The 24,093-nt window shown below is 41.5% G+C and overlaps 1 protein-coding gene across 20 annotated transcripts in view; it reads left to right on the forward strand.

The window, feature by feature from the left end:
- LOC104930360 (calcium-activated potassium channel subunit alpha-1) overlaps positions 1-24,093 on the forward strand; it is an 89,270-nt gene that overhangs the window by 12,935 nt on the left and 52,242 nt on the right. For all 20 annotated transcript variants that reach the window (XM_019278841.2, XM_019278844.2, XM_019278843.2 and 17 more), the window contains exon 2: positions 265-408. In XM_019278841.2, coding sequence (XP_019134386.1) covers positions 265-408 — 144 coding nt within the window. The remainder of the gene's footprint in view (positions 1-264; positions 409-24,093) is intronic.

The following is a 24,093-nucleotide window of genomic DNA, read 5'->3' on the forward strand; positions in this document are numbered from 1 at the left end:
TTGCTCTTTGCTTTTTTTGCTTGTGCAGTTATGTATTCATTTCTGCTGACAAACACATTATCACAAAACTTTTGTTTCCCAGTAGGTCACTCCCTTGTTCGCCATTATCTTCCACTGTATCTACATTTAAGCACCAACCACTAAGAGATTTAATTAGTACCTGATTCATGCAACATAATTACTGTGTAAATCGTCTGCATTTACTGTTGAACTCTGGTCAACTGTCTGATTTTAAACCGTTTCTGCATTCTTTCTTTCTTTCAGGATGTCCATCGGATCACCACAGGTGATGGCATCAAGCGCACCGACAAGGATGACCCGGCGGCCAGCGAGGTGGGCTGGATGACCTCGGTCAAAGACTGGGCAGGAGTCATGATATCTGCTCAGACACTGACAGGAAGAGTCCTGGTGAGTGAGCGCTCAGTCATCATCGGCCGTTTAATCTGTGATTGACATCTCGAAGCTCCTTTAGCCTACATGTAGCAGGCTGTCGGTTAAGACATCAGTGAGATGAAGCGTGACAGCCGATCACGGTCACCCCCAAACTCTCTCTCGACAGCTAGGCACTCATCGTATATTTGTCCGTGAGGGGGCCTTGTGAGAAATAATTGTTATTATAGGACAGGCTAGAAACCTTACTGAGGAGAAGCTTGACAAGCCAGAAATCGTGCACGCTTGAATTTATCTCAAGCTTGCCCGACTTATAAATATACTGTTTTGGAGAGGATATCTTGGTAGCTCATCTTTCACTTAGGGAGGCGGATACATCAAAACAAAGCCAGGGCAACAAAGAGGAGAGATTTAAAGAGTGTATTAAGGTCATACACCCCATAATGCCCTCAGACAGGAGAGAGAAGGAGATCCAGAAGGAAGGAAGGAAGGAGGGAGGGAGATGTACAGTTTACCAATTGCATTTGTTAAGCTGAAGTGGTTGCCATGGCGCCTGGTGTGTCTGTTGACAGCGTCACGTGGAGAACACATGCCTCTCCGACCACGTTTTCTTGTATTGTACAGCTAGATTTAAATGAAGGATGAGTAACCTGTCTCACTCGGTGCGAGGGCGTCTTGTCAAGGACGGATCTCAATTTTTTTTAATTTTTTTTTTTTGTTTCTTCATTTCTTCACGAGTGTTTCCTGATTTGGCTATAAGTGCTTAACGATGCAAGAGCAAAAGGATTGAGGAGTGATGAAATGAAATGGCATGAGTGGGAGCGACCATGCCAAGGCTTGCCGCAGTGCTCGGGGCTGAACCCACTTTCACCCACCCCCCCTAAATGTGGTGCAGCATCTCCAGTTGGCTGTGTGTGTGTGTGTGTGTGTGTGTGTGTGTGTGTGTGTGTGTGTGTGTGTGTGTGTGTGTGTGTGTGTGGAGGTTGTTAATCATGGATGCCGGGTGGGCAGCAACACTCGAGCGTTATGGTTTGATGTGGAATATTAACGAAGCACTTAGCTCATGTTTATGGGACACACAAACTAGGAAAAAAAAAAAAAGCTACTCATGTTGGAAGGGTGAGAAATGTTTGTCTCCAAATCGAAAGAATCATGTTTGTATGATTTTGGTGGATTAAAACCCAGCGAAGTGAAACATTTGTTGTTGTTTTGAGATGATGCATGTAGCTGTAAGCTTCTGCGAGAAGGTGATTAATACCAGACTGGAATAAAAACCTTTTTTCTCTCTCTCAGTTTGAGCTAAAAAAGAAACCCAACACATTTTCTTCACATTCCTCCAAATGTCATATGTAGCTCTGATGACTCAGGGTGAACTCAGGTTGTCCCCACGTCATCTTCTAATAGTCCAGCCGCTGACGTTGGTGACGATCAATGGTGGCAGCAACATATTGCTGACAGAGGCGTCACACCAGCTTGACTGCCCTCCTGCGTATCCTCGTTTTTCACTTTGAACCTCCAACGCTCCCCATCAACTTATATGGGTGTGTGTGTGTGTGTGCAGAGCTCAAGTACCCTGTCTCAATGATGGCTTGACACACAACTGTTTAGCCAGTGCTCGTCTGTAACCATGGCAACTGCAGCTTACCTAAACACAGCAGATGTGTGTTTTGTATGTCAGCCTGTTTAGGGGTTGGGGGGGGGGCATCGGGCATTAAAACCTATTTCCAGGCCATCTGAGAGGAGTGAGAGCCACAGGGTGGCTTAAATGAAAGGCAGAGTGTGTTTTTATTTTATGCGTCTACTGTATCTGTTTGTGTGGTTGTGTGTGTGTTAAGTAGGGGTGAGCTGCTATTCCCACATCTACACCCACGTTGTTGTTGTTGTTGTTTTCTGCCTGTGTTCACCAGGAAATGAATTTTTACCTGGGTTTATACTCGCAGCCTTCATTAAAAAAAATTCTACTCGAGGGTGAATCGATCGGTTTATAACTTCTTCCATACCCACGTAGGACTACAGAAATTTCAATGATTTGGCTTGTGGATGTGAATGCAAGTTACCAATTAAACCTACTTAGAATAATTAAGTGCAGACGTGGAGGAAGTAATGGAGAGAATAAATCTCAACCGTTAAAGTAAGATGAGGATTATGCAGACAGGAGGCCCTGGCTGCAGGATGCACGCTTTATTTTGCAATTTTGATTTTGGTTTATAGATCAGTCGAACGGACACTGGTTGATCTCTCTACAGACTTAATTACTAGCTGCATAGCTGTTCAATGTTTCTGTTCAATTAGCTCTTTAAACACAGGATACGACACACAATAAAGATTAAGGTGCTGGTTAAAGTTTAAAGTGATCTTACTGTCACACTATGTGCAGTTTGAGTTTGAGTTATATTTCTTTTCATACTACATGAAATTAATTTCCTTACTTTGTTATAATCTGGCCTTTTAAAAACTGAAATTAGAGGTATTAACCTCAGTAATTGCAGCATGACACATGTTCACCCAAATGTTCCACAGTGATCCAGGCTGCACACCGAGCTGTTTACCTCTGACTGTGGATGTTGAGTGATAAACAGGTGCAGGCTGCCCTGTGGAAGGCCCAGAGGCCTGGTGCTCATTTGCCCGTCTGGCCCCGCATCTCAGCAGATTGTAAAAGATCAAACCTTGCCTTCAGGGCTATTTGATTAGCAGGGAGGACACTTCCTGATGACCTTTCAGTCTGTAAAGGTTTATCTGCTGGAGATCAGTGCGCCACTCCTCGTGCAGTCAAATACAACACAAAGGCGTCGTGTTTATTCTCTAATTTCAGATGAGCAGCATGCCGCATGTAAGGACACAGTTTCCCTCAGATTGGGGACATGGAAGGATCCCATCTGTCAGTTTATGCATTATTGCATTTCCCCTCCCCCATGGTCACTTTTGCCTCGTACAGGACCACCCTCCCTATTCATCAAAAATGTCATCACGTTAATGTTTGCCCGCGTCAAAACAAACAATACTCGCTCTGGGGGCTGAACAGGTGGCTGCAGCTTGTACCTGTGCCAAGAAACCCAGCAGGTCTCCCGTAATGTCATGCATCTATTTCCTGTTTAGTCGTACTTCCCTTGAGAATGTAATCGTCAAGAAACGATAAGATGGGGAGTGTGTGATGGAGCGAGTCTGAGGTTAGTGTATTCTGGGGGAAAATGTGATTTCTTTTAAATGATGGGACCCCGCTGAGTGACATTTAGCCCACGTGTGCTTGGTTCTAGAGGTCCACGGGGGGGGGAGACTGGGATGTCGCAAAGCTATTATTCTGGCCAGAGAAAGGTTTTCTATTAATGGAAGCACAGAGCTGCCCTCTGGCATTATTCTCTTTGTCTGTCTTCGCCCCCTAACCCCAATCGCAGTCACAGGTTGAACAGAGTCAATGATGTTAAAGAGATCTTCTGTTGTTGGTCAAATCTAGCCTGTTCTCACTCATTTAACTCATTTATTTAAAGGGTTCTGACATAGTCACGTCTTAGCTGGGTCAGGATAAGTTAGTCTGCCTAGTGCCAGTATCTGGCATGTGATACATGTTGAAGGACAGAAGTTTTATTTCATTTACTTTTAGGTTCTTGTTAGGTTTCTGTATAGAGAAAATATCTGTACATGAATGAATAGCAGTGAGTGTCAAATTGAAGATTGAAGAACCAAACTGATCACTGATCATCACCCTGATTGTTCTGCTGTCATTCTCAGGTTTGCGTCATACTTACATACATACTGGTTGATGTAACCATGACAGTCAGCTGCGGACTACACCTGAGCTCTGTTTTTTCATTCAGCATTGTTCTCATTGTAATCATGGTTGTACAGAGAACAAAAACCATAGAAATACTTCCTGATCCTGAAATAAACAAATCAGAACATGATGTAAAAAGGTAAGATCTGAAGTTAAAGAACTTCCCTTAATATGATCTCCAAGCAGATTTAAAGGTCCAGTGTGTAAGATTTAGTGGCACATAGCGATGAAGTTGCAGATTGCAACCAAATGAATACTCTCCCATGCCTCACCCTCTCCTTCCAAACACGTAAGAAAAACTCTGGTTGGCAAATTAACATTAAAAGCAAAAGGCCATATGTAGATCTATGTTTAGTTTGTCTGATCTGGGCTACTGTACAAAAATGGCGGTTCAACATGGCGGACGTCGTGGAAGAGGATCCACTCTCACTGTAGAATTAAAGGACTAAGTTTGAGACAACAAAAACACAACGATTCATATTTTCAGGTGATTATACACTAATGAAAACATACTAATATTGTATTCCATGCTGTTTCCATCACACACTGGACCTTTAAGGGGTGTTTATCCTCGATGGACATCACATAAACTGCTATCACTTAAAGTGATTTCCAAATTATGTGTATGATGTGATCATTTTGGTTTGACTCTGAGAAGAAAGGATGTCGTTTTTAGTTTAGAATGCATCAATCTGTTGCTGAAGTCCACAGTATTGTTGTTAGATCATCAAACAGCACCTGAAACTGCTGCGTGCAATAAATTTGTAACGGAAACAGACAATCCGTCAAGCACGCTTACTCTCACAGTTTTCTGAACAAGAGAGTGCAACGGCATTAAGGCCTTCGTGGAGTGACTGTCCGAGAAAGTGTGTCCTTAGACCCGTTTATACGATTCATTCACACCACATAAACGCCGGATGCAGTGGGACACAGATTTAACAGCGTGCAAAAGGTGTCTACAGACTCACTTCTAACTCATCACCAACTGCTGTCAAACAACAAGTGCTGCAGATTCAGAGTCGTCTAGGATTACCGGGGTCAACATGTGGAGGAAGTCCTATTGGATGACAGGGTGAAGGAGTCGTCTTCTGTCTGTCGTCTAGATTTTATGTCACCTGGGAGCAGCCACAGGGGGATAAAGGAGGTCTGAACGAAATTATAGGTGGACCAGAAGGGCATTTTCATCAGGCGGACAAACTCGCCTCCTCCTCCTTACCCTTTGAGAGGCTCCGTGAGCAATTGTACCACTACATGGAAAAGCTTTTTGTCTGATGAGAGTGAAAAAAGGGAAACAGTTTTGTGGGGATTTGCTCTCTTCTCTAACGGGCGTCTATGGCATTGCAGCAGCAGAAATGTCCATTCGGAAATGATGAAAGCACTTATCCTCTACGTGACTGAGAATTCAGCTTAGTGCTGCTTTATTATCACACATTTCCACAGCGTTCAGCTCAGCGTGAAAGGACTCAAACAAGATTCACTATATGTGCATTGTTCCTGACATTCCCAGTTGACTCTTGGCTTCAGATTAGACGTCAGTGTTGTTATATGTAACGGATATTCTAATAACATGCCCGTGGCCTTGTGGGAGAGACGTGAAGGCTGTTTGCCACCTGTGGACTCTGGTGCCAAGGGGATCGTGTGTGACTTTCACCGTGCCCAGTGCAACAGAGTGAACAACGTGGGAGCGTCACTCGGCTCTCTGCCCGTCTCTAAGTCTGCCGCTATTTTCGGGTGACAGCAGCTGCCAGGCATGTTTTGTCACGGTCTTCCAGAAGGAAACAATGCCATGTGAGACTAAAGTTATTCTGTTGCTTTTGTTGTCCCCAGTCCAAACAAAGAACATCATATGAAGTCATTTCTGTCTCTAATTGAGTCTATTCTGCAAAATATGCAATTGCAGTAGAAATATCTTAACTTTTGTCTGAGAGAATTTGATTTGCTTGACAAATTTTCTAGAAATGAGAGTCTATAACTTAAAATAAGAAGGAATAAGATAAGAATTCAACGATACAAAAGAAAATCTAAAAAAATATATGTATATAAAACTGAAACTAAAACTCTTAAACCAGAATTAAGCACACACCCACACCAGTGGCATCGCACTAAGGTCCGGTACAAGCGTTCATGTCCCCTTCAGGATGAGTCCTTTGGATTGGACTTTGGTTATCCGTTAACTTTTCGTCTTTCACCATCAAATCAAAATGTTTATTTTTTTAATTCCCGTAACCTACAAAACCCACGACATTAGTGCCAATTACCAAATGCTAAAAGATGGCGAGCGTGGCAGCAAACGTTGCACCTGCTAAACATTGGCGTGTTGGCGTTGCCATTCAGAGCATACATTAGCGTTTAGCTCGAGGCGCCGCTGTTCCCTACAGTACTTAAGCCTGGCAGAGCTGCTAGCATTGCTGTAGACCTGATGCATAATAAACAACTCATTTGCATTTTGCACCTTCTTATCTTTCCTCTCCACTTTTTATGAACAGAATCATGTTATGAGCTGAAAATGTCAAGAGGACCTCGTTTAGTGTAAAAAAAAAAATACTGGTGGTCGATGTTTTTTACACAACACGAAACAAACATGCTTTCAAGAAAGCCTCAGCTGATAAGAAACGATAAAAACAAGCCATGCAGTATCTTCGCTGAATTCATACAGCCTTCTTCATTTGAATCCAAAGGCTGTCTGGAGTGTGTCTGGATGTATAACATAATTAGTATTTGCCCTGGAAGCAGCGCACAGACAAATCTGAGCGTTGCTTTGACACATTTATTTGAGGTTGTCCTGACCTGTGGCCATCTGTGCCTGCACAGCCTACACATCGAGACTTGATCCTTGATCCCGAACTTGCCACACTCGTGAGGCCAAATTCTTGCAGCAATCACACCATTAGTTTTGGACACAAGCAAGTATCAGGTGTGATAATTACCACACCCCCAAGGGCAGAGGGGGAGATGGCTTCTCTAATTTGGAACTTCTCTATGTTTGGCACTCACACTTTGAGCAGGACTTCATTTGGCACAAACAATCGACGGAGTATAATTAGTTTTGCGGAGTGGCATCATATTCAGAGCGTAGAAAAAAAACTGTGAAGAAGAGCGTTGTGATAACATTCTTCCCCCTAAAACCCAATTCATGAGCAGTAACGATAAGAAATTTTCCACCGTCACGAATTCGGCTCTCCAGATTTCATTAACAATCATTAACTACCCGGCAACCGCCGCCATATCAGAGCTCGCATAGTCTTCAAAACTCATCACAATCTTCCATTTCCTCTCACATGAAAGACATTTGTGCAGCTGGCACTTTACATCAAACGGGCTTTTCCTTTTGGCAAGCTCAGTTTAATTAATTAGCACGGCCACTTAGAGGAAATGAATGTTTGGAGGTTAATAGATGTTGTTCCAAACCGGTCACACGACTGGTTATAACTCTGAAGGTTCGCTTTAGGATCAGCTCTTGTTCTGTGCGCCTAATTACGACCAAATTGTGTGCGATTGCAGAATGCATTAATATCTCAGTACCATATAGTTCACACTTCATGCATCTTGCATCCCATCCACCCTTGAAAAATACATGTGGTACAGTATGTCCAACTTCCCAGATGCAGAACATGATTTACATTTTAGCACATGATAGGAATTTCCATTTCCATTGTTAGCACAGGGCTGGGTTTCTCTCCTCTCTCTCTCTCTCTCAGTGAGAACCCCTCCTCTCTGGAGAGCTGCCCAAGCAGTGAGTCATCGCTTGTACGATAGGCATCATAAAGTTTTTCTTTTTTTAGACGTTTCTGTTTAATTTTTTTTCTCTCTCTCTCTCTATTTGTCAGCTTCTTTCTCTTGCTTTAATTTCAACCTCATATTTTTCAGCTCAGACAGACAGCGAGAGTCTGTTTGAGGCGACACATCCATCCCCCTTTCACCCTAAGCTCTTTGCGCCTCGCTGTGAGAGTGGTTGGGCTGCTTCCAGGATGGCTTAAATCATGGCTTAGCCACTCTGGGATTTGGGGTTCTTACACTGCATGTTTTGATTGTTGGTATTTTAATAGCTGAATAATGGCGTAAAACTGTTGTAGAATAAATTTAAGATTTCTTTATTTGTAACACGGCAGAACATAGTCTTTTGCTCTAATGAGGAGACTATTTCTGGATCCTGTCACACGAAAGAGATACAAATAGACGCTCCAGCAAGCTTGACCCAAAATATTCAAGGATAGCAGCATTGTTTTCACAGCTCGGAGAGGATGGGACATCACGTATCAGGTCGCTTACTATATACTATGGTGGATGTCAAGCAAACACAGGATTAGGTTTCAGGCCGTGAGTAGTTACAGTGCAACCTATACAACTTGAAACACAAACTGAGCACTTGTGTGTAGCTGCCAAGGGTTTAAGAGAGGATCCAGTTTCTAAGTGCTTTAACCTCCATTATTTTTTTAATATCTGCGCAATATGGCTAATGGTTAGAAGCCAAATATCAAGCTACTGGCTTACAGCTCGAGGCCACTTGGAAAACGGTCAATAAAAAGCTCAGTGTTGAAGGAAAAAGAGGATAACCAGTTGGCTGGGAAGAAACGTTTTAACACGAGCCTCAGTTCCGTTATACTTGGTGGTGAATATGCCCGTATTTGTACAATTATTGGGTCCTTTTCATGAGTTTTCCATCAGAACATACAGTAAAGCAGTGCTGCATAAACACTTTGAAGGTCTCGTTGAAGTCCATTTATCTCCCTGTCATTCCTAAAATATTCGTCAGTTCTCCTCAACAGAGCTACGTGACTCACTGCTTTCATGGTCGCACTTTGCTTTTCTACTTTTTCCCCCGTTGTCATGTAAACTTAAAAAAAAAATCTAATCATGTACTGACAAACCCTTGAACTTACTCTTCAGTCTGTCGTTTTCTTCCCCTACATGTTCAGAATCTGTTTTCACTCACGTCATTTTTATTTTATTTTATCTTTCCTTCATTTAAGATTTTTCCCGATAGAAAGCTGCAGGACCCTGTCACTCCACGCTGTGTGTTCGGAGTTCACTGAGCAGCACAGATTAGACCTCTGTGTTTTGATGTTGGGTTACTCAGTGAATCAGGAAGTGTGTGTGGATGTAGAGACCCTGCGGGCTCGTCCCCAGGCAAACCTCAACTCTCAGGAGTATTCTTGCTTATTGCTGACAACAACAGCCATTTTCCTCTTGTTGCTTTGACTGCACCAGGAAAGGAATATCGCTGATGCTCCTTGTATGTACAAAGAACAAACATCTGATTTTGTTTTCCAGTTTTCTCACAATAGCAATGATGGTGGATGCATGGCACATTCAGAGAAGGTAAATCGATCGTGTACTGTAATTTGGACAGCAGCTGTTGGAGAAAGTTCACCGGTTATTTTTGAACACAACACCAGAGAGTGTTTGCTATAATAATTACAATGTCGTCAAGATACATATGTTAGAGAATATGTTGATGCTTACAACAAGAAGTAGCATATGAATAAATACAAAAATAAAACATTTCTTGACTTTTTGTTTACTCGTATGTTTTTAAGGACTTTTACTTTAATGCACATAGTTTGGTAAAGTGTGTTTGGAGAAGTGTTTCGAAAAGGAAGAAGCACAGATGTTGCGTCTCAAAGTACTGTATACACCCTATTTTTATTTTCCATACTGGCTTCGACCAAGTCCCTTATGTGCAACATTGGTCTCTCATGCCGACTTCAGCGAAGGCGTCTGTTAGCTTTCCTGTTCCTCTGACTCCGAGCAGGAACGAAAACTTCTAATTAGCAATCAGCATCTGCTGTATCAGGGACTTTCCACCAGTACCTCCCCTAATCAGCAAAAACAAACGTTCAAATCTCACTCAGCCTTTTAGACTAGAGCAGCTTAGAAATGACAGAACTCACCTGAGATACATCATGTTTTTAAGTTTCCTTCAGTATCAAATGAATCCACGTATAGTTATCACTACCTCCACAGCTATATTGTAGATAGAAACTGCCAATGGCTAATTTAGGATAGTCTAGATTGTAGTTCCATAAACTTTGGGGGCGTCATGGGAGGTCGCTTGCGTTGGATGTTTCATTAATCTTCCTCCGTACAAAGCTTGTGACATCCACACAGGGGAGAGTTGTCAACATTAGTTCACAGTTTTGCTAGCCTTCCTCAGTCAAGTAGTTTGATGAGTTGGTCACTAAATCAGTGCTCATAAAGGCTGACAAACAACCCATTTTGTTTTATAGGTGTAAGGTCTCATGGACATTACTGTAACACCAGGGAAGAGTGTACGTAAATAATGTGTCTGGAAGCTCTTTTATTATACCAGCGCCCAACAATGAAACAGCCTTCTGTTTGATATCAAGTTGACGAAGACAAGAGGGAATTTAATACATGTCCAGGATGCAAGATCAGCTTAGATCAGTGGAAAACCGCTAAATGAATCTGCGTAGGTGAAGCTTGGTGACTACTTGCAGGTCTGTTGTCTTGTTTTGTTCATAGAAAAATGGATATCAAGAAGAAAACGAGTAAAAAGTGCAGAGAAATATGATAGCTCCCTAAATTTTTTAGACTTTCCTTTAAAGCACTGTTGAGATGATCTGAGGTCACCAAAGCTGAACTTGTACATGAACGTACTTTGCTTCCACTGAAATTAATTGATTTGGTCCAAATCGTTGCTTCTGTTAGTATAATTTGGTTTTGAAAGATTTTGATGCTGTAATTTTATATATTTGAAATATGCCTTCCCACTTTAACATGGTAACATTTTCGATTCACTGTGATTTATGTGATTTGTTCATTTGATCAAATCAGAAGTTCGCTGAGGTATGAATGTAGGTCTGAGGCTTTTATTAGTAAAGGTCCCTTAAATGTCATGTTTCCAATTTCACAAAAAAACGACACAAAATTCCCGTGAACAAACATATGCCACATACACATTCATCTTTTGGCAGTGTTAAATTGCTGTTCTCCTGTTGGACGTGAATGCATCCAGATTTGGATATGATGATGTTATTACTGAATAGCAGGTCTATCCCTTTGGAACTGCTGTAATGCTTGTAGTGATTCCTAATGATTTGGAAGCAGCTGCATGCGGCTTTACTGGAAGCCTGGAAGACAAAGGAATAATCAGCTTTTATTGACAAGATGAGAGAGAAATCCCTTAAACCCACCGGTTTTACCCTCGAGTGTGAAAGTCGTAGGCACCAAAGCAAAGCTACGCTGATGAAGCCGCGCTTAGGAGACTGTCTGCACAATGTACTCATCATGTGGAATATTCTGAATGATGTAGTACAAACCTGATTACATTCAGTATGTTTGAAAGGGTTCCCAGGGATCATGGTGTAGTTGTACAATCACCTACGTGAATCTTTGAGGTCCCTTTTAACTCCTGTCATATCTGAACACACATGCACATGATAAACACTTTTAGATTCAGTGTGATTAACACTATCTGATGATTATTTTCCTAAGAAAATAGAAATCCTCCTGTTGTGTCTGTAGATATAAAAGGCTAATTTCTAAGGGAACAAAAACATTACGATTATTATTATTTTCAGGTGATTATACTTTAATTCAAATATAGTAATGCATCCATCCATCTATTATTTGTAACCGCCTGTCCTCATCAGGGTCATAGTGGGGCTGGAGCCCATCCCAGCTCACTGGAGGAAGCTGGGAACCCACACAGACACGGGGAGAACATGCAAACTCCACACACAGAGCTCCACAGAAATGCCCTGGCTGACATTGGGTGAGGGTACACCCCAGACAAGTCGCCAGTTCTTCACAGGGCACATAGAGACAAACAACCATTCGCACTCACATTCACACCTACGAACCATTTATGAGGACCCACGCAGACACGGGGAAAACATACAAACAGAAAGTTCAAACCATGAACCTTCCTGCTGTGAGGCAACAATGATAATCACTGCACCACGTGCTGCCCTGCCTGAGAATCATCATGTTTTTAAGTTTTCTTCAAAGCAATCAGTCACTTGTTGTCTGTACATCCATGGATACATTGCAAACAGGGATTGCTCAACTCAAACTAAAACTTTATTAATTTATTTATATAACCTTTCATCCAAACATGAAGCCCAAAGAAATAGACAACAATAAATAGAGTCTGGCAAAAACATCTTGCCAAAACTGAAACAAATATAGGCCAACACGTAGCCCGCAGCCAAAAAAGTGAATTGTGTATCTTGGAGACTTCGTTGCTATATTTCTGCCTCTGGACTAACAGATCTATCAGTGTGTGCAGCATCTTGACCTCTGATGAATCTTCAGAGGTTTATAATGCCATGAAGGAGGATTTTTACAACTCTGGGAAACTTATCACAATGATAAGTGATTTCATTTTGCCTAGCAACAGTTGCCAGATAAACAGTGGATCACAGCTTTCACAGTACAACGTTAAACTACTAGTTTAAAAGCAAACAGGATTTTTAGACCCTAAATTATTATTAGAATAAAAAAACCTAATAAAATATTTATATATAAATTCAGAATATATGAAATGGACTGTACTTATATAGCGCCTTTCTAGTCTTCCGACCACCCAAAGCGATTTAACTACATATCTTATTTACCCCATTCACACACTGATGGCATTGGCTATCATGCAAGCATCAGTTTTAGGAGCTATGCATTCACACACCGGGAGCAATTTGGGGTTCAGTATCTTGCCCAAGGACACTTCGACCGGAGGAGCCGGGGATTGAACCGCCGATCATCTGATGTGTATATATATATATAAAAAGCCAGAGGATGAAAGCTGGTCTAAAGGTGAATCAAACTGGGCACAGCCAACACACGTGGGATGATCTGAAAAGTCTTGTGGTTCTCTAAAGGATGAGAAGTTCTGAGATATTTGTAGGGGCGATACCGACTTATAGACAACTGGAAGGATTTTGAAGTTGATCCTGAAGTGAATGGGAAGCCAGTGTGGGGCTCTGCGTCTTCTTTGTTTAGAAGTTTTAAGTCTGTTTTGGCTCGGACTTCACAAGACGAACTCTGGAGTAAACTCTGTTGTGATTATTTTTAAGCTGTGTTAAGTTACTGTTTAAATGTTAGACAGGTTGGGTTAATACAAGAATCAAGAATCACCCACTGAGGTTTGTGGTTTGTTCCTGGAAGGAAAGCCGACCTACAGTAAAATCTCCAGCGTGTTTATTTTTATTATCTGCTTTTCTGTCGCCACACATTTCTAATAGAAATTCACGTCTTTGTTAAACAGCACATGAAGAAGTAAGGGCATCAGACCTAGACAAAAAAGACATGAAGAAGCTTTTGTACTTTGAGCTAAAAAATTTGAAAATAAAACATTAACTTAATGTCTTTATTTTTTAGGCTTAGTGCCATGCATGGAGGTTTTATGTGCTCTCTATCTTCTTTTCACGGCCAACAGCCGTGCAGTTCAACATCGTCTTTCAGCCGCTCTGCTCCTGCTGATCAGACTAATGTCCTTGATAAATCAGTCCAAAGGGTGAACAAATAACTCTGGCAGGGTCACTGATCCCACAGCTTGCAGACTGACACATTGAACCCACCCAGCTCTGCGTCCTTCAGCTACGCCTCAGTCATGAATCATTAGATTGACAAAACAGCGCGGGCATGATCAGAATGACACGCGATGAGCTAATTTTCTTACCACACACGTCTGAGGATTGTATAATATTTATCATCCTTCTGCTGCTGTCGTCAGTGACTGCATTATGCTATCTGATTGTTACCCTGTCTGATGATGAGTAATCACACTTTCTGCCAAGCTGAGATTTAGGTCTTCAAGTAGATCTGATGCATTCATATATCTCAATACCGTACTGTCAATGAAGCTAGGCTGTAATGAAGACAGCCCACTCAGGCACGCTCACATTTTCCCTCCAGCCTTTTTCTGAAAGCGTAAACATAAGTGATATTAGCACGGATCATTACATGTCACCAAAAACAACAAAAAAATATAGTAAATTTGCAGTGTACAAATCTTCAAGTGTTAAAGTGTTGACTGCAGTGCTTTCTCCTCCAGTCTGATCCCTATCGCTCTGAGGACGTGTCCTGCCATCGCTAGGAAACACATCACAGCTGTCAGTCACTTATCTGCTAGTGATCTACACATGACCATCAGGGACAAACCTGAGATCTGTAAAGACTGGACAGACCACTCATCGAGCTTGTTTCCACCAGCGGACTCTTATACCTGACAGTCAGGTAGACTAAGTATACACACCAGACAACAAGATCAGTGTGATCCTGTAATTCTTTTAACGTCAAATGGCCAAAACAAACATAGATGACAACCAGCACTTTGCTCCTGGATGAAAAGTGTGGTCAGTGAGGGATATGCACTATAATAAACTTTGTACAAACAAAGCTAACTTCAGGAACAGCTGGTTATTTACCATCTTTCCCTTCAGATGACACACAAACGATGTCATCAGTGGCCAATTTCAGATTCAAATAAGATAAGATAAGAGATATGTTGCTTCTTTATTAGACCCACACCCCTTTAGTGCCGCAGTAGAGCCGTATATAGATATAATAAATGTCTTTGCATATGACACACAACATGATTTTGTTCCAACACCAACAAACCAAAAGTGCAATAAATCAGCTTATCTCGAGCAGACAGATCAATGGTTGTCTCAGCAATCCGCCTTTAGCAAAGAGTAACCTGTGTGCAAATCCACCAGAGCGACATTAACATTCGTTTGTCCAATATTCACTCTGTTCGCTCTGTTTTGGTCTCCACCAGCTCCAGAGGGAAAGATCTGATTCTTTAGCTGCTAAATGCTCCACTATGTTCACCAGCTAGTTACTCACTGTGGTTTGGTGCTGGGCAGGTAGCTTTTTATTATTGGAAACAGCTGCCTGCTAATGAGAACCATGAAGAGTGAACCAAAACGCTAAAGTTGCAGGACGTAAAACCAAAACAATGAACTGGAAGGCGCTTTAATGCTATAACGGTACATCAAAAGGCCATTAGATGAATTAGTTTCCCCTAATTAACAAAGGCTAATAATCCTAATCAAGATTTTCATGTATTCAAATATTGATGAGAGCAGCTTTAGGTTCCACATTAATGTTTTATGAGCTTGTATTTGTTTATGTCGTGAGGAGTGCAGAACAAATTAACTGAAATTTTAATTAAGAATGAAGAAAGTAAATAATGAACTATATGTGTTGGTGAATATTGCACAACACAGTGCATATGATGAAAAACAATTATTCAAATGCTATTAAATACAATTCAAATGTTCTGGGTTTTTACCTTTAAACTGCAAACACCTGTTTATCTGTCCTGTATGTGACCTCGTCAAACACCTGAGTGACACAGAACACTGCGACTTGGACCCTTTCATCATAATTTCTCTTTGGGGTCGATGAAGATGCAGAGTTCTTATGAAACACATGCTGTGTAGGTTATAATAAGATCATGCTTGCGGTGGGTGCCAGCCTTCAGGAGCAGGACCATCTAAGACCCCATTAGTATGCATGTTGTGTTTTTGCCTGTCGCCACAAGCATGGGGCACATGCAGACACAGCCAGTGAGCACACGTCTGAGCTGAAGAGGGACGCAGCTGCCTTTTAAAGGACCAATGTGTCTTTTTTTAAAACAATGTCATTTACAAGTAGAGCCTATATTTACATTTATGTTGTTAGCCGCTCATAATCTAAATCTTAGGCTTCGATTTTGATGCTCTGTTTACAAACACGACTGAATTTGATTCAGATATAATTTATAACATCGACTTTACTGTCAGTCCATCACATTTTAGATTCATTTTATAAGACCTGTCAGTCAGTTTGGGAGTCTTAACAGGCTATTAAATCTTGTGTTTTGAAGTTTTGATGGTGGGTGACTCAGATGTGTGAGATGGTTTTTTAGCGCTCTTCTATCAACATTTTGCAAATACCTACTGGATTTTTTTGGTAAATATGTTTATTCATTTTCTCTCATGTCTGCACACTAAATGCTGGATGGGTGGTTACATGATGGACTACTTCTTGGCTTGGTTTGACTCATATTAATTCATCTTTCGACCACTTAGGTGCAGCACAAGTTGCCACAACAAATGCTACAAGATTAGCATTTATTTGAAGTTAAGTTTCTGTTTTATAGTCCAGTATTACTCTCCACGTACTGTAGCAAGTTCTGGTCTCTGCAGGCCCCTGAATTCATAATATACAAAGTAATTCAATCCAGTATAAGAATTAAAGTGCAGCTTTAAGATTGTGCTGCCGTAGGTCAAAATAACCACAACGTTGATACAAAAAAGCCATGAAATAATTGTTTAGCCCAATCAAGCAGAGACTAATAATCTTGATTGACAATCACAGACTCGAATCTAGCAGCATAATCAGGATTATTATTTTAGCCATGATTGTGAAGCCCTATTTCAGGCCTGACAAGCGCTCTGTGTGTACTCTGCAGTGCTGCAAATAGACAGTCGAGAACCTCAAAGTATCAAGAGGTCACAATGAGGTCATTGACTGTCAGCAACCAATAGCAACCAATGCTCTCTCATTTTTTAAGTTGTCAAAATGGAGACAATAACAACAGCTTGAGCTTGTAGGGCTGAAGTTGCATCACATGTCACAGATGTCCTGTCAGCTGCGAAGGAGTTCAACTGTAATGACACGCTAAATGTCTCAAATGTCCGTGTTTGTCAGGGCTGCAGTCGATCACGTTTATGGCTGTTGTCGTAAACATGCTAATTTGCTGTTATCACCCGGGGCGAAGGATAAACTGTGCAGGAGCGCTGTAAACAAAGTCTAGTTAGTGAGGACAGTCATGATGACCAAGGTGTGTCTCACATACCTCACAAGGTGAATCCGATATTTATGGCTGCTCTCAAACCTGATGAAACCACACAAGCATCAAACAAAATGTGTCAAATTTAAATATTTTGTATATTACCTCCTATATTTGATATATTTCACAAGGCTGTGGTGTAGTTTTTCATGGAGGGAAACATGCCTTCTAACCAAAGCATTAGCTGCCTAGTATTCATGACCTTAACAAATCAATACTCATGCCAGAGAAAAAATTCTCTATTGATTAAAGCCAAAAAGAATCTGAGCTGAGTAGCACTCTGACACTCATCTTTTTGAAAAAAGAGCCAGTTTTCAAGTTCCGAGATAGAAAATAAAAAAAAGTGTTACAAGTCAAGTAATTGCACTATTCAGCTTAAGGATGGTGCATTGATTTATTTTGCTCCTCTATTGTGCTGTTCTGTATTTTCCTGTGTGCCATTATGTCCAATTGGCTTATTAATCAAAGTGGCACTAGAGGACAGACAGACGGGCCGGCTAGAAATTTCCGGGATCGTCTTTAGGTCGTTTTATTTTGCAAAGCAGCTCTATGTTCCCGGAGAAGCTGCTGTGGGTGAGACCCATGAGGTACACCATGGATGTGACATGCAGGAGAATGGAGCTCTGGTGAATGGAGCGATGCTCAGTTGACTGCACACACAAATCTCTGGCATCCCACCAATGACAGCTTTGATCCTACAGTGACCATAGGCTATGAGGGAATATGGAACAGACTGACCCCTGGTTCTCCCGAATCCTGTTTTTAGATCCCGCAAGCAGCTCAGAGTAACACAACCTCCCACTGCAGAGTTTGTAAAAACATGTTTCTGTCTTAGACATTATAAAAGTTGGAGTTGTATCCACGACGTTGCCCACAGGTTTCTGAAGACCCGTAGTGAAGCTCAGAGTGTGGTGGATCTGGCTGCTGCCATCTTGGCAGTCGTGCCTCTTCCGCCTCCTGGATACTCTGAATGATGCCTGGGTGCCTAAACAAGCCATCTGTAACAGCACCCACCTGTCAATCAAAGCAGCCAAGCTGTTAAATAAGCATAAGTTTAAGTCTTAATATAATATGAACGGGTAAAAAAATTCAGCCTCAGTACTGTTGGTATAAATGGAGAAATTAGCTACAGTATAGAGACCAAAACTGTTTTTTGTACCAGGCTGTAAACATGTTTATTTCTGCTGTGAAGTCTGGCTTTTTAATATTGCCGCTTATGGAGATGGACTGGTTCTGTAGCCAGCCTCAAGTGGACGTTTGAGGAACTGCAGTATTTGGGCACTTCCGCATTGGCGTCACTTTAAAGCCACAGAGGTTGCCACTTGGTTTTTAGACTATACTTAAATCTCAATGAGCTCTCATCAGGTATGATTCCTTTAACCAGCACCATTCCACTCACATTCACACCTACGAACATTTATAGGACCCACGCAGACATGGGGGAAAACATACAAACAGAAAGTTCAAACCATGAACCTTCTTGCTGTGAGGCAACAATGATAATCACTGCACCACGTGCTGCCCTGCCCGAGAGTCATCATGTTTTTAAGTTTTCTTCAAAGCACAGTCACAGTTGTCTGTACATCCATGGATACATTGCAAACAGGGATCGCTCACTCAAACTAAAACTTTATAATTTATTTATATAACCTTTCATCCAAACATGAAGCCCAAAGAAATAGACAACAATGAATAGAGTCTGGCAAAAACATCTTGCCAAAACTGAAACAAATATAGGCCAACACGTAGGCCCGCAGCCAAAAAAAGTGAACTTGTGTATCTTGGAGACTTCGTTGCTATATTCTGCCCTCTGGAGTAACAGATCTATCAGTGTGTGAGCATCTTGACCTCTGATGAATCTTCAGAGGTTTATAATGCCATGAAGGAGGATTTTTACAACTCTGGGAAACTTATCCAATGTAATGATTTCATTTGCCTAGCAACAGTTGCCAGATAAACATGGATCACACTTCACAGTACAACGTTAAACTACTAGTTTAAAAAGAAAACGGGATGTTTAGACCCTAATTATAATTTGGGGTTCAGTTTCTTGCCCAAGGACACTTCGACCGGAGGAGCCGGGGATCGAACCACGATCATCTGATTGGGTGGACGACCCGCAGCGGGATGATCTGAAAAGTCTTGTGGTTCTCTAAAGGATGAGAAGTTCTGAGATATTTGTAGGGGCGATACCGACTTATAGACAACTGGAAGGATTTTGAAGTTGATCCTGAAGTGAATGGGAAGCCATGTGGGGCTCTGCGTCTTCTTTGTTTAGAAGTTTTAAGTCTGTTTTGGCTCGGACTTCACAAGACGAACTCTGGAGTAAACTCTGTTGTGATTATTTTAAGCAGTGTTAAGTTATGTTTAAATGTTCAGAGAGTTGGGTTAATACAAGAATCAAGAATCACCCATGAGGTTGTGGTTTCTTTGTGGTTTGTTCCTGGAAGGAAAGCCGACCTGCAGTAAAATCTCCAGCATGTTTTATTTTTATTATCTGCTTTTTCGTCGCCACACGTTTATAGAAATTCACGTCTATGTTAAACAGCACATGAAGTAGTAAGGGCATCAGACCTAGACAAAAAAGACACGAAGAAGCTTTGGTACTTGGAGCTAAAAAGAGAAAAAAAAAACATTAACTTAATGTCTTTATTTTTTAGGCTTAGTGCCATGCATGGAGGTTTTATGTGCTCTCTATCTTCTTTTCACGGCCAACAGCCGTGCAGTTCAACATCGTCTTCAGCCGCTCTGCTCCTGCTGATCAGACTAATGTCCTTGATAAATCAGTCCAAAGGGTGAACAAATAACTCTGGCAGGGTCACTGATCCACAGCTTGCAGACTGACACATTGAACACCCCAGCTCTGCGTCCTTCAGCTACGCCTCAGTCATGAATCATTAGATTGACAAAACAGCGCGGGCATGATCAGAATGACACGCGATGAGCTAATTTTCTACCACACAGTCTGAGGATTGTATAATATTTATCTCCTTCTGCTGCTGTCGTCAGTGACTGCAGCCCATTATGCATCTGATTGTTACCCTGTCTGATGATGAGTAATCACACTTTCCGCCAAGCTGAGATTTAGGTCTTCAAGTAGATCTGATGCATTCATTATCTCAATACACGTGTCAATGAAGCTAGGCTGTAATGAAGACAGCCCACTCAGGCACGCTCACATTTTCCCTCCAGCCTTTTTCTGAAAGCGTAAACATAAGTGATATTAGCACGGATCATTACATGTCACCAAAAACAACAAAAAATATAGTAAATGCAGTGTACAACTCTTCAAGTGTTAAAGTGTTGACTGCAGTGCTTTCTCCTCCAGTCTGATCCCTATCGCTCTGAGGACGTGTCCTGCCATCGCTAGGAGAACACATCACAGCTGTCAGTCACTTATCTGCTTAGTGATCTACACATGACCATCAGGGACAAACCTGAGATCTGTAAAGACTGGACAGACCACTCATCGAGCTTGTTCCACCAGCGGACTCTATACCTGACAGTCAGGTAGACTAAGTATACACACCAGACACAAGATCAGTGTGATCCTGTAATTCTTTTAACGTCAAATGGCCAAACAAACATAGATGACAACCAGTACTTTGCTCCTGGATGAAAAGTGTGGTCAGTGAGGGATATGCACTATAATAAACTTTGTACAAACAAAGCTAACTTCAGGAAGCTGGTTATTTACCATCTTTCCCTCAGATGACACACAACGATGTCACAGTGGCCAATTTCAGATTCAAATAAGATAAGAGATTATGTTGCTTCTTTATTAGACCCACACCCCTTTAGTGCCGCAGTAGAGCTGTAATAGATATAAAAAATGTCTTTGCATATGACACCAACATGATTTTGTCCAACACCAACAAACCAAAGTGCAATAAATCAGCTTATCTCGAGCAGACAGATCAATGATTGTCCAGCAATCCGCCTTTAGCAAAGAGTAACCTGTGTGCAAATCCACCAGAGCGACATTAACATTCGTTTGTCCAAATTCACTCTGTTCGCTCTGTTTTGGTCTCCACCAGCTCCCAAGGGAGAGATCTGATTCTTTAGCTGCTAAATGCTCCACTATGTTCACCAGCTAGTTTACTCACTGTGGTTTGGTGCTGGGCAGGTAGCTTTTTATTACTGGAAACAGCTGCCTGCTAGTGAGAACCTTGAAGAGTGAACCAAAACGCTAAAGTTGCAGGACGTAAAACCAAACAATGAACTGGAAGGCGCTATAATGCTATAACGGTACATCAAAAGGCCATTAGATGAATAGTTTCCCCTAATTAACAAAGGCTAATAATCCTAATCAAGATTTTATGTATTAAAATATTGATGAAGCAGCTTAGGTTCCCATAATGTTTATGAGCTTGTATTTGTTTTGTCGTGAGGAGTGCAGAACAAATTAACTGAAATTTTAATTAAGAATGAAGAAAGTAAAAATGAACTATGTGTTGGTGAATATTGCAACACACAGTGCACATGATGAAAAACAATTATCAAATGCTATTAAATACAATTCAATGTTCTGGGTTTTTACCTTTAAAACGCAACACTGTTTATCTGTCCTGTATGTGACCTCGTCAACACCTGAGTACACAGAACACTGCGACTTGGACCGCTTCTCATAATTTCTCTTTGGGGTCGATGAAGATGCAGAGTTCTTAGAAACACATGCGGTGCAGGTTATAATAAGATCATGCTTGCGGTGGGTGCCAGCCTTCAGGAGCAGGACCATCTAAGACCCCATTAGTATGCATGTTGTGTTTTTGCCTGTCGCCACAAGCATGGGGCACATGCAGACACAGCCATGTGAGCACACGTCTGAGCTGAAGAGGGACGCAGCTGCCTTTTAAAGGACCAATATGTCTTTTTTTAAAACAATGTCATTTACAAGTAGAGCCTATATTAAATTTATGTTGTTAGCCGCTCATAATCTAAATCTTAGCTTCGATTTTGATGCTCTGTACAAACACGACTGAATTTGATTCAGATATAATTTATAACATCGACTTTACTGTCAGCCATCACATTTTAAATCATTTTATAAGACCTGTCAGTCAGTTTGGGAGTCTTAACAGGCTATAAATCTGAAGTTTTGAAGTTTGATGGGGTGGGTGACTCAGATGTCTGAGATGGTTTTTCAGCGCTCTTCTATCAACATTTGCAATACCTACTGGATTTTTTTGGTAAATATGTTTTTCACTTCTCTCATGTCTGCACACTAAATACTGGATGGGTAGTTACATGATGGACTACTTCTTGGCTTGGTTTGACTCATATTAATTCATCTTTGACCACTTAGGTGCAGCCACAGTTGCCACAACAAATGCTACAAGATTAGAATTTATTTATTTATATATTATTATATTTATTTTTCTGTTTTATAGTCCAGTATTACTCTCCACGTACTGTAGCAATTTCTGGTCTCTGCAGGCCCCGGAATCAATATACAAAGAACACCAGATAAGAAAAAAGAGCAGCTAAGAGTGGCTGCCATAGGCAAAATAACCACAACGTGATACAAAAAACCATGAAAAATTGTTTAGCCCAATCAAGCAAGACAAACTGATTGACAATCACAGACTCGAATCTAGCAGCATAATCAGGATTATTATTTAGCCATGATTGTGAAGCCCTATTTCAGGCCCGACAAGCGCTCTGTGTGTACCGGCAGTGTGCAAATAGACGTCGAGAACCTCAAAGTATCAAGAGGTCACAATGAGGTCATGGACTGCAGCAACCAATAGCAACCAATGCTCTCTCATTTTTAAGTTGTCAAAATGGAGACAAAACACAACAGCTTGAGCTTGTTAGGGCTAAGTTGCATCACATGTCACAGATGTCCTGTCAGCTGCGAAGAGTTCAACTGTAATGACACGCTAAATGTCCAAGCCGTGTTTGTCAGGGCTGCAGTCGATCACGTTAGGGGTTTGTCGTAAACATGCTAATTTGCTGTTATCACCCGGGGCGAAGGATAACGTGCAGGAGCGCTGTAAACAAAGTCTAGTTAGTGAGGACAGTCTGATGACCAAGGTGTGTCTCACATACCTCACAAGGTGAATCCAATATTTGTGCTGCTCTCAAACCTGATGAAACCACACAAGCATCAAACAAAATGTGTCAAATTAAAATATTTTGTATATTACCCCTATATTGATATATTTCACAAGGCTGGGTGTAGTTTTTTCATGGAGGAAACATGCCTTCTAACCAAAGCATTAGCTGCCTAGTATTCATGACCTTAACAAATCAATACTCATGCCAGAGAACATTTCCTATTGATAAAGCCAAAAAGAATCTGAGCTGAGTAGCACTCTGACACTCATCTTTTTAAAAAAAGAGCCAGTTTTCAAGTTCCGAGATAGAAAAAAAAAAAGTGTTACAAGTCAAGTAATTGCACTATCCAGCTTAAGGATGGTGCATTGATTTATTTTGCTCCTCTATTGTGCTGTTCTGTATTTTCCTGTGTGCCATTATGTCCAATGGGCTTATTAATCAAAGTGGCACTAGAGGACAGACAGACGGGCCGGCTAGAATTTCCGGATCGTCTTTAGGTCGTTTTATTTTGCAAAGCAGCTCTATGTTCCGGAGAAGCTGCTGTGGGTGAGACGGTCACCCATGAGGTACACCATGGATGTGACATGCAGGAGAATGGAGCTCTGGTGAATGGAGGATGGTGAGTTGACTGCACACACAAATCTCTGGCATCCCACCAATGACAGCTTTGATCCTACAGTGACCATAGCTATGAGGGAATATGGAACAGACTGACCCCTGGTTCTCCCGAATCCTGTTTTTGATCCCGCAAGCAGCTCAGAGTACACAACCTCCCACTGCAGAGTTTGTAAAAACATGTTTCGTCTTAGACTTATAAAAGTTGGAGTTGTATCCACGACGTTGCCCACAGGTTTCTGAAGACCCGTAGTGAAGCTCAGAGTGTGGTGGATCTGGCTGCTGCCATCTTGGCAGTCGTGCCTCTTCCGCCTCCTGGATACTCTGAATGATGCCTGGGTGCCTAAACAAGCCATCTGTAACAGCACCCACCTGTCAATCAAAGCAGCCAAGCTGTTAAATAAGCATAAGTTTAAGTCTTAATATAATATGAACGGGTAAAAAAATTCAGCCTCAG

This window comes from Larimichthys crocea, chromosome XVI, assembly GCF_000972845.2.
Source record: "Larimichthys crocea isolate SSNF chromosome XVI, L_crocea_2.0, whole genome shotgun sequence".
Classification (NCBI taxonomy): Eukaryota; Metazoa; Chordata; class Actinopteri; family Sciaenidae; genus Larimichthys; species Larimichthys crocea.